The sequence below is a fragment of the Homarus americanus genome, unplaced genomic scaffold (assembly GCF_018991925.1).
Source record: "Homarus americanus isolate GMGI-L3 unplaced genomic scaffold, GMGI_Hamer_2.0 scaffold32583, whole genome shotgun sequence".
NCBI classification, from domain to species: Eukaryota; Metazoa; Arthropoda; class Malacostraca; order Decapoda; family Nephropidae; genus Homarus; species Homarus americanus.
In genome coordinates, this window is record NW_024713129.1 from 9,583,000 (window position 1) to 9,594,974 (window position 11,975).

Consider the following 11,975-nt stretch of genomic DNA (forward strand, 5'->3'; position numbering starts at 1 on the left):
AGGACAATTAGGCATGGCGTGTTGTCTGTACATTTGATTCACTTCATTTTATAATCAAAGTGACACTTGTGTATGATAAGAGTGACAGTAATAATGAGAGGTGATATGTGTGTGTGTGTGTGTGTGTGTGTGTGTGTGTGTGTGTGTGTGTTAGGCATTGTATACACCAAGATAAACTCCTTCTCTCTTTGCTATTAACTCCATGGATGCCGTCTCTCTGTTGACTAATGTCGTCTGGTGTTGGCCTAATAAAATAATAAAAATGGCGTCCAGTAGTAAAGAGGTCAGTGGAGATAGTTTATTAATTATGATAAACAAATCATCATAATGCACTACGACAGAGTGTATGCGTCTGGCTGTCCGTCTGTCTAAGTTTGTCATTTTAGTCTTGGTTCTCCCGCAAGACGTCGGCTCCAGCCAGCGGTGTCAGCAGGTCTTCACCACCGCCTCCCTCCCTGCCTCGCCGTCATCAGGAAGTGAACTGATCGCTTAGTGCGTCAGCTCCCCCACTTATATATATTGCTGGTCTGTATCCCAGGGTGTGGTGGCGGGTCCTGTTGGCGCCTCAACCGTGTGTCTGGCGCCACAATCGTGTGTCTAGTACCACAACCGTGTGTCTGGCGCCACAACCGCGTGTCTGGAACCACAACCGCATGCGTGGCGCCACAACCGTGTGTCTGGCGCCACAACCGCGTGTCTGGAACCACAACCGCATGCGTGGCGCCACAACCGTGTGTCTGGCGCCACAACCCCACACATGCAACTGACACCATCATCAGTTAGTGCATGTTAACAGTCTGACCTTTATAACTCGCCAACACTACTGTTTAAGACTGTGATGGAGTAACCGGGCCTTCGTGAACAGTCTCGTACAGTCTATCTCAGTTCCTCACTTAACCGAACAGTCACTTCCATCCTCTCCCAATGACTGTCTCCTCCTGAGGTAAACAACGTCTTCCACTGACTGTAAACGAATACGCTTTTCCTATATAAATTAAATTGATGTATAGACCCACACAACACTAACGTGATCCCTTATATCGTAAATTTAGATCACATTTATCTCTTAACAAAATACATTGACCTCGGGAACCACTTAGCGATGGAGACAGACGGGCACACTTTGAGACAGGCGGAGGACGTACAGTCTGCCACAAGAATAAGTACACACCTACGGTTCGTGTTTGAGACAAAATATCTGGCAACACTGTCCTGAACAGAACAGACAAAATTATAAAATGACCTGTAATTTATGTTTTATTCCTACATATATGTTGTAAATACATTTGTTGTGAATGTTTTACTAGTGTCTTGTGTTTATATTATAAGTTATATATTGTATCCAATGGTAGTAAACTTGGTGCCGAATGGGATTGCAGTTATCGTACAGCTCCCTCCTCCTCCCCCACTTTTTCTCTTACCCTACTTTTTTTTTTTACTGATGTTTGGATTAGTAAAGGAAGGAAGACTAAATAGAAGAAGGAAGAAGGGGAAACAGAAAATAGTTAGAGATAACGGACGGACGGACGGACTAGGGGATTAAAGGTAGCACCCGTGGACGGATGGACGTACACATTCTATACGGGATCAATTATATTTCCCTGCGTCAGGCCAGGTGGCGCGGGGGTCGGGAATAAATGTGAAAAATAGTTGGCAAGAGTGAGTCAGTATCGTTTGAATATTTATGTATTTATTTATTGTAACTGTTATTAAAAATGTTGGCATTGTAACTGGTTGATGTATATTGCACAGTAGTATTTAGTTTCAACACATGTAGTAATAATTAACGATAATACCAACAGCGTAATTGTTAAAAACGATTTGCAAACCAGCAGTTACAGATAGCGAAGAGTTGTTTGTTAAGGAGCAGCGTCTGGGGTGGTGTCAGCAAGCGCTTGTATGTTTTTTTTTTCCTAGGACGAAGAATGATACACGGCGGCCCAGAATAGTTACTTGAAAAAAAATCTATCAAGAAGACAATTTCGAATAAATTTATGTCATATACTGTACATATACATTATACAGATTATGCATATTCAACTTTTTATCACATATAATTTGAGAATTCTATTGCCATATATTATTTTATGCACGTATAAGCCTTATCGTTGACCATCCTGGGTAAACAATTCCTGCTTCAGCTGATGTCTGGGCAGTCATTGTTGGCTTGACCTGTGGACGAGAAGAACCGGATTTTCTTTTTTATCTTTACTTGACGTTGATGGCGGAACTTATGAATCTAGTGAAGAACTTATGTGTGGTTGATCATAGTGCAAAGGAAAATACGCTTACAAGAATACAGGTAAATTTACGAGTGTTTAAGTGACTTGAGGGGGCATGGAAGCAGCCTTTTTGCTCGAGTGAACTTTTGAGCCGGTGAATATTAACATTTAAGTGGTGAACATTATGTCTTATGGAGGTAGTGTATTAACCCCTTGTGTACGGGGGACTCTGTGTTGAAGAAAAACGTCTGGTGTTAACTAAATGAAATACTAAAAGTGGCGTCTTGTAGTGATGGGGTTAGTGGAGGTACAGTATTAAGTTATGGAAGTGAACACATCGATCTAGAAACTAAACACAAGACTCTTGAAGTGGTGGAACAGACACTCGTCCTCAATAAAGGTAAGGGATTGAAATTTTGGATCACCTGTAGTTCCCTCCCCCCCCTCCGGCATAATTAACCTTAAGATTAACCTAACCTAACCCAACCTCTATCAATGTAACGTTAGGGTATTCACTTATCAGGCGAATGGAGCTGGTGGGCCCACTCTTCAGGTGACCCGAAAATTTGCCACGGCAGAAAATTGTCAAGGTCTCATTATGTAATTATCAATGTTTTCTCCCGTTAATATTACTGTAGTGATTATTAAGGTTCTCTACCGGCCACGATTGTTGAGGAGTTTATCTTAATAGATGGGGAAGTTATGAGTCAATGAGAGATGGAAACTGAGGGTGTGAGGAAGAGATATTTGTCTGACTGTAAAATGTTGTCAAGTTACGTCACCTCTGCCGCAACAACAAGTATGATGGGAAATAAATCATCATTGATATGTTTACTTGCGTTAATTAATTTCCTTTAACTAGAGATTTAAGGTCATTAATTTGCCTGAACTTGAAATGTAAGTTAATTAATTTGCTTTAACAATGGATTCAAGTTAATTGATTTTACTTAACTGAAGATTATTGTAATTAACTTGTAATTAGGGATTTACGTTAATTAATTTGCTTTAACTAGGGATGTTAGAACTTTAATTTCCTAGTTAAGGGACAAAAATATTTACGAGCACCTTCACTGTCTGACTTGAGACACGAGTAAAAGATGGCGTCGAAATTACTCTTGGCCTCTACTGCATCTATAACGATTCTTGGTAAAGTATTTGTGTAAGTTTTGAGTTAATGGAGAGAGAGGGAGAGGAAAAGAAGAGGGAGGAAAGGAAAAAACTGTGAAATAAGAATAGAGAAGTAAGAATGGAGAGCAAAAAAGGGAGAGGGGGAGGAGACAAAATGTGTGAGAAAGAAAGGAAAGAGTAGGGAATGGGAGAGAAACGAGGGAATGAGGGCCAGGAGATGTGACTGGGGAAGTAAGTGGCACAGTGACTGATAAAGAGTGACTGGCGGGGACTGACTGACTGTTTTAGTGAGACTGTCTGGCGTGGTGGTGGTTTTGCCGTCGCTACAACCATGTGTCCAAGGTTCGCTCCCCAGAAACTTTTGTCTCTCCACTTCCTGTGTTTACACCACACACGTCCAACACCTGTTGCTTGTTCTTGTTTCTCTTGTTCTTGTTCTTACGCTTGTTCTTGTTGTCCTTTTTTCTTGCTCTTGTTGTTCTTGTCCTTGTTTTTCTTACTTTTATTGTTGTTTTTATTGTCCTTGTTCTTCTTACCCTTCTTCCTCGTCCTCCTCACTTCATCATCCTCACTCCTCCTGCTTCCTCCTCCTCCACCTCCTCACTCCTGCTTCCTTCTCCTCCACCTCCTCACTCTTGCTTTCTCCTCCTCCTCACTCCTTCCTCTTCTTCACTTCTTCTCCCCTTCCTCCTATTCCTTCTCACGCCTTTCTCCCATTCTCCTCCTCTTCCTCCACCACATCTTCCACCCCCTCCTCTGCCTTCCTCTTCTTCCACCCTTCTCCCTTCCTCCTCCTACTTATTTCTGTATTCATTCTCCTCCTCCATCTCTTCTTTTTCGTCTTCATTGTTTACCTAATTTCCCTCCTCCTTGCTTCTTGTCCCTCCTTTGTTTCTTAAAGTTTCTTCTTCTTCTCCTCCTCCTTCTCCTCCCTATTCTTCCTCTTCCTTCATCTGTCTTCTCTGTTTTCATCATCTTTCTTCTATATTAAATTCTTGTTTTCTTTTTTCATTCTCCTCCCCCCCTCCTTTTGTTTCTTCACTTCTTCCTCCTCCCTCCTTTAGTCCTTCTGTTGCTTCTCTTCTTCCTCCTTCTCTTTCCTTTAATCCTCTTTTCGTTTCTTCTCTTCCTCTTTCTCCCTCCTTTAGTCCTTCTGTTGCTTCTCCTCCTTCCTCCATTTCCTCACCTTCGCTTCCTGTATAACACCGCAAGCATTTATCATCTGTTATGTGTGGTTCTGGTATCCTCCTCTCCTCTTCCTCCTCCTCTCCTCCTCTTCCTCCTCCTGATCCTCCTCCTCTTCCTCCTCCTTTCCTCCTCCTGATCCTCTTCCTCCTCCTGATCCTCCTCCTCTTCCTCATCCTCCTCCTCTTCCCCCTTTCCTCCTCTTCCCCCTTTCCTCCTCCTCCTCCTCCTCCTCCGCCCCGTGAATTTCAGACTGCATCGTGTTGGAGGGGACACTGGTGTTGAGAGAGAGAGAGAGAAAGAGAGAGAGAGAGAGAGAGAGAGAGAGAGAGAGAGAGAGAAAATTATGGTATATATATCTCAAATGGTTGTGGTGGTAAGTGGTGTTGGTAATGATGATCGGTGGTACTGGTAGTGGTGGTAGTGTGGTTTTAGGTGGTGGCAAATAGTGGTGTAGGTGGTTGTGTAAATAGAAGTGATGCTATTGGTGGTGGTGGTGGTGATTGTGGTAAGTGGTGGTGGTAGATGGTAGTGATCGTATAGGGAGTGATAGAGGGTGATAGTGCAGACAGGTGATGGTGGTTAGTCATGGTTTATGGTAGGTAGCAATAGTAGTGATATCGGTGGTGATAGTTGTACTGTTGGTGGTAGTGGTGGTGGTATACCTGACCAGGTGTGTGTGTGTGTGTGTGTGTGTGTGTGTGTGTGTGTGTGTGTGTCTCGTCCTCCCCCGCTGCCTCCAATTAATTTATTCACCTGTCCCATTCCCTGGGATCTGTCTCTCTGATATGTCAATATGGCTCGGCTCTGCGGCTCCACTACCCTTGTGTCCTGAGCTGTGTTGATTTTGCTGTATTGGGCGTGGCTGTGGAGGGAAGAGAGTCAGGGAGAGTTAACAGCCTGATACGGATGTTGTAATTCCCGGAGAAAGCTGTTATGTTTAGGCTGCCTCACTGTCTCGCTGCTCGGGGATGGAAAAGCTGTGTAGGTGCTGTACGGATGCTGTAACTTATGCAGCAAGCAGTTATTACACACGCTCTTAATTTAGACACCATAAATAATAATCACAAAACATCATTAATCCAGGAAACTAACTGGTGCGGGGGGGGGAAAATTCTTGCTGTTACTAGATGAGAGATGTGTGATGCTGTTACTATGAGATGCTGCTCCAGATGCTGTTACTATGAGAGATGCTGTCTAGGATGCTGCCTAGATGCTGTTACTATGGGAGATGCTGTGTAGATGCTGTTACTAGAGAGATGCTGTCTAGATTCTGTTATGAGATGCTGTCTAGATGCTGCATAGATGCTATGAGAGATGCTGTTAGATGCTGTTACTGAGAGATGCTGTCTAGATGCTGTTACTATGAGAGATGCTGTCTAGATGCTGTTACTATGAGAGATACTGTCTAGATGCTGTTACTATGAGAGATGCTCTCTAGATGCTGTTACTATGAGAGATGCTGTCTAGATGCTGTTACTATGAGAGATGCTGTCTAGATGCTGTTACTATGAGAGATGCTGTCTAGATGCTGTTACTATGAGAGATGCTGTCTAGATGCTGTTACTATGAGAGATGCTGTCTAGATGCTGTTACTATGAGAGATGCTGTCTAGATGCTGTTACTATGAGAGATGCTGTCTAGATGATGTTACTACGAGAGAGATGCTGTCTAAAATGCTGCCTAGATGCTGTTGCTGGTGAGAGATGCTGTCTAGATGTTGTTACTATGAGAAATGCTGTCTAGCTGCTGTTACTAAGGAGAAATGCTGTCTAGTTGCTGTTCCTATGAGATATGCTGTCTAGCTGCTGTTACTATGAGAAATGCTGTCTAGCTGCTGTTACTATGAGAGATGCTGTCTAGCTGCTGTTACTATGAGAAATGCTGTCTAGCTGCTGTTCCTATGAGATATGCTGTCTAGCTGCTGTTCCTATGAGAAATGCTGTCTAGCTGCTGTTCCTATGAGATATGCTGTCTAGATGCTGTTACTATGAGAGATGCTGTATTGATGCTGCAATATACAGTACGTACACAGCAAACGTTACGTAACTATTTCTAGGAACAAGAGGTAATCGTCCGTGAAGATGCATTACGTGTAGTCTAAATGCATTGGGGGGAGTGAGGTTGCACACGGTGGTCCAGGCGGTATTGCAATATCAAAGGGAATCAATCAGTGTTGCATTCTCGTTTGTGAGGTTAATTACTGCCATCTGGCCTGTGTAATATACCTTTTGGCTGGAGAATATCTGAGAGATGTGGTGTTCTGAAATTATTACAAGATGGGTTAGGTAAAGTTACGGTGGGTTAGGTTTGGATAGGTTAAAGCGGATAGGTTGTGTAAGGTTTTTTGGGTAGGTTAGATTAGGTTGAGTCTGGTTTAGATAGGTTAAGATAGATTACAGTAACTTAGGTTACGGATGATTAGGTTAAGGTGGGTTAGGTTAGGCTAGGCTTGACTAGGTTAGTTTGGGTTAGGTTAAATTAGGTAAATATGGGTTAAGTTAGGATGGGTTGTTTGGGCTGGTTACGTTACGTTCACTTAGGTTAGGTTAAAGTGTATTAGCTTTAAGTAGGATAAGGTAGGTTAGGTTAGGTTTGGTTAAGGTAGGTTGGGTAAAGTGGTTTGGGTTGTATTATGTTAGATTAAGGTGGATTAGATTTAAGTTTAGTTAGATTAGGTTAGGATGGATTAGGTTAGGTTGGATTAGGTTAGGTTAAAGTGGGTTAGGTTATATCTCACCATCACAGCACCACAACACTATAACTCTTCACCTTGAACAGAAACTCTCCCCACCTGGCCTGCCACCTCCTTCCTCCCCCCTCCTACCCATCCCCCTCCTCCCCCCTCTCCATCCTCCTCCTCCCCCTCCCCCCTCCTGAAGGGCGTGTAAATGTAGTAGCCAGGGCGTGTAACTGTAACATGCAGGGCGCGTAGATCCTGGGCGGGTGTGGAACCTCATCATCCAAACACTCTAGATCCGGGTACGTATCAAGAGCCTGAATCTTCATTAAATGTTGAGTGACTGAAGAAAATTACACGTTTACGAATGTGTTAATGTTTATCAACCTAAACTTGACACAGGTGACCCTTAGCCCCCAGGCAGGGTGGGCAGCCCTTGGCCGCAGCGTGCTTAGGCATATGTACTTTCGACACAGACCAGAACCATCGTAAAAAAAAAAACCTTTATATGTAACCGCATGCCGCCAGCACCATCATTAATATTTTATATATTTTTTCGAGTTTTGCAGTTTCGCAAAGAATTTATCGGTTAGCAAAATCCAAGTTCAGCTATATGAATGTTTAAATTTAATTAAAAGAAAAACAAATATTACACCAAGATCTGTAATAATTATCTGGCTATCAGAGATTGTATTAAAAACATTATATCAAAAGTCAACCTCTTTTAGATCACTGGGTCATTATATGGCACATTAACTTAAAAGGTGTCTTAACTTTCATGGAAGGGAACATGGCTTTTTTGCTCAGTGTCCCATAAATGTCACATGCATATCCGTTCTCTCTAATCATTGTTCCTCTGGTGGTGAATGTGTGAAGTGTGAACCAGCAAAGTAAACATAGCAAGAGGGAGAATCGCTGACCACGTGCAAGTAAGTTATTATTTACTGTCCAAATTATCAGCTGTCATAGTGTTTGTCATGCTTACCCATAAATTTATCGATGTTCCTAAGACACTGCTGAATCTGTATACTCCTGTGCACAAGGAAAATTTGGCGCAACTTACCTTAGCAAGGCGATTTAAATTTTGCCCCTAAAATGTGACCTTTTTTAAGCTGAATAATGGATCTCACCCCGCTTAAGTGAGTAAAGCAAACCTTTGCTGAAAATTTTATGAACTTGTTGGTAGTGAGTATGTTTATGGAGCGTGACATATCTGGCACACTGGTCAGAAGGTCCAAAAGAGGTTAATGAAGCCTGTTCTTCAGCATACTGTATGTGCCATAAACATAAGTTATTATTAAAGCTAAGGGAAATGTATTATTAATATTCAGGATTATGAAGTGTTATCTGCACGTGATCAGATAGCATGCATGCCTTTCTCGTTGATTTGCATTGTGTAGGCATGCCTATAATTGTACCAATTTATTTTATTTTTTATTTTTTTTATTATCCACCAACTGATTTTCATAAACCTTGGTATATGTATGCAGAGAGTGATTGTGAAGAGAATGTCTGAGTCCACAAGTCTCTGTCCACATTTTTACACCCCATGAACCGGTTTTGGTTATATTTACTTTTAACACCAACAGCTATTTCATGTTTTTCGTGTGGTTATATAGTAGAATACATTAATACAAGACTATTTTCTTTTGTAACACTTTTGGCCAAAATGTATAATAACCGAGATATTATTTTTTTTATAATAATGCTTCATAAAATAATAACTCAGGTATTGTGCATTTTGGCCGAAGGTGTTATAGAAGAAAATAATCTTGTATTAAGCATTCTACTATAATACTATGTGAATACAGAATATATATATACAGATTTATTTCTTTATTTATATTTTTTAATAATTTATAAATTAATGTCTCGGTTATTATGCATTTCTACCAAAAGTGTTACAAAAGAAAATAGTTTTGTATTAACGCATTCTACTATATAACCACACAAAAATCATGAAATAGCTGTTGGTGTTAAAAGTAAGTATAACTTAAAGTTGGAAAGTGTGCGAAGAGAGCAATTATTTTTTTTACACATCATATGATTGCTTTCTACCCCTTATTTACAGATTGTACAGAATGTCACGACCACCAGCCAAGAAACGATGTCATACAAATGAAGAGGATATTAGAGAATTTAAAGAATACTGGACTGAAAAATTTGGCATGATTAAGAAAGATAATAAAGCATTATGCATTTTATGTTCTGAATCAGTTGTTTGTAGGACTTCTTCTGTGAAGAGACATTTTGAAACTGTTCATAAAAACTTAAGTAATGTAACTGAGCAAGAACGAAGAGAATTAATTTCTCGTGAAATGATTAAGACAAAAAAACAGTCTGATGTTTTGATGAAATTTATTTCAGGTAGGCCAAGTTCCAACTTAGTTGCTGCTGGTTTTGAGGTTTCAAAAGTTATTGCCCAACATGGAAAGCCACTCAGTGATGGGGAGTATATTAAAGAAGCATGGCTAGAATGTGCTCCTTTCCTTTTTGATAACCTTTCAGAAAAGGACAAGATTATTCAGCGCATTAAAGATTTGTCTGTGAGTAGAAAAACAGTTAAGGATAGGATACTTAAGATGGAAATGAATACAACTGACCAATTAACAAAGGATTTAGCTTCATGTAAGTTCTTTTCTATTTGTGTTGATGAAAGCACAGATATTACATCATCAGCTAGGCTAGCAATTTTTTCTCGATTTTGTAGGGATGATGAGGTATGCGAAGAGATGATTAACCCTGTAACACTACCTGAGCGTACCACTGGGGCTGACATATGTAAAGCAGTTGTGAACGAATTATCTATTCGACAAATTGACATTTCAAAAGTAGTATCCGTCACAACAGATGGTGCACCCAGTATGATTGGTAAGGAAGCAGGATTTGTAAATCTGTTTGCAAAACATGTTGGTCATCCGCTGATAGGTTTTCATTGCATCATACATGAGGAGGCTTTATGTGCTAAAGCTGGTCTAAGGGAACTTCAAGAAGTGATGCAAACAGTCACCAAGGTTGTTAATTACATTTCTGCACGTGCCTTAAATAAAAGACAATTTCGGAATTTATTGAATGAAGTGGATTCGGTGTACAAAGGACTAACAATGTACAACAATGTTCGTTGGCTTAGTCGAGGATTTGTTTTGAAACGATTTGTTGAATGCATGGATGAGATAAATCTCTTTCTGATTAACCAACAAATGTCTTATAAAGAAATGTCTGACATCGTGTGGTTTGTAAACTAATGTTTTTTGCAGATTTATGTGAACATTTAAATGACTTAAATGTTAAATTACAAGGCTCTGGTAAGACACTTGATGTTATGTTTGATTACATAAAGGCATTTGAAATGAAACTAGGAGTTTTTAAGAGGGATGTAGATAGTGAAAGATTTAGATACTTTCCAAACCTAAAGAAATACATCAATGATCTCACAAAGGATGACAAAACAGACTGCCAGTGTCTTCAGAAGCTATTTGTAAACATCATTGAGTCAACTGTTGAGCAGTTCTCAACAAGATTTGCTAGGTTCAGAGAATTAGAAGAGACTGCAAAATTCATTAAGTTTCCAGACAGTATAAAACTGGATGAACTAAACTTGCAGAAGTTTTCATGGATAGATATGGATGATTTTGAAATGCAATTGATTGAATTTCAAACTAGCTCAATTTGGAGGCAGAAATTTGTTGAGCTTAGAGCTGACTTGGAAAGTATTGAAAAGGATCGATTAGAGAAGGGAGTAAGAGAGAGAAATGCCGAAAACGAGGTACTGAGGACTTGGAATACTATTCCAGAAACTTTTGTCTGTTTAAAAAACTTGCAACAACATTACTATCCATTTTTTCATCTACATATTCTTGTGAATCATTGTTCTCAGTGATGAACTCTGTTAAGTCTCATAATAGAAGTAGCCTTACTGATGAAACTAGTAGCGCATGTATATCTCTCAAGGTTACAAAATATAAACCGGATATAAATTATCTATCATCAGGGATGCAGCAGCAGAAGTCTCATTGATTCTAAATAAAGAAAAGGTTCACAATTATTCGTTCTCTAATTTTCATTTGATGTATTCTGTTAAAAATATTAAGGATTCCCTTTTGTTTAATATAATACAGTGTGTATTTTTGTAGGTAAAATAACTTTTATATTTTCTCTGTGGTTTTTATGCATCATTCATAAAGGATTAAGAATCAATAAAAGAATATCTTTAGTTTTATATCCTTTTATTGTGTTTTAGTCGAGTAAATCGATATTGAGCTTGGTATTGTAATGTACTGAAAAAAGTTTACAAAAACTAATGGCTGAATGATCTGATAAACAAATAAAAAATATTGTTTACTCTTTTGCTGATGCTAAAAATAACGTCTTTAAATTGTGTGGATGTATATGACAACTAGATTTACACTGAAATGCTAATATAAAACATCCACGCTAACAACAGGGAAGAACAACCACTAAGTAAAAATTCTGTCACTAATTTTTACATTCATTCAATATCCCATGATTTATAAAATCACTCTTACAAAACTCTCTGATTTTACCACCCCGGTGTGATTTCTGATTATTTGAAAAGGTTCTCCCATTACGTAAAAGATACCAAATAATATGTGACCCGGAAATTTTGGTTGGCACGAGAGAAAATTTTGTATCAAAGATTTGGTCGATTTTGGCACACACACTCAAAAAGGTTGCCCACCCTGCCCTAGACCAATGGCCATTCTGAAGTGGTGCCTCTTCTTTATCTCCCTGCCTCTGGC

At 39.7% G+C, this 11,975-nt stretch overlaps 1 protein-coding gene across 2 annotated transcripts; it reads left to right on the forward strand.

Annotated features, from left to right (window-relative positions):
* The first annotated feature begins 7,925 nt into the window (after positions 1–7,925).
* Positions 7,926–11,422, forward strand: LOC121866603 (general transcription factor II-I repeat domain-containing protein 2A-like). 2 transcript variants are annotated; one of them, XM_042366363.1, is made up of 2 exons: positions 7,926–8,354; positions 9,287–11,422. In XM_042366363.1, exons 1-2 carry the CDS (start codon positions 8,335–8,337, stop codon positions 10,458–10,460), a joined length of 1,194 nt encoding a protein of 397 aa, XP_042222297.1. In that variant the 5' UTR covers positions 7,926–8,334; the 3' UTR covers positions 10,461–11,422. The 2 variants fall into 2 exon arrangements, with proteins under 2 accessions (XP_042222297.1, XP_042222298.1); XM_042366364.1 differs by having other exon boundaries at positions 7,927–8,144.
* Positions 11,423–11,975: the final 553 nt, after the last annotated feature.

Excerpts from the sequence above, each read along its gene's own strand:
- LOC121866603 (XM_042366363.1), top strand. The coding sequence starts at position 8,335 with ATGGATCTCACCCCGCTTAA. Across the intron at positions 8,355-9,286 it reads ATGGATCTCACCCCGCTTAA|ATTGTACAGAATGTCACGAC; the intron begins GTGAGTAAAGCA and ends CCTTATTTACAG.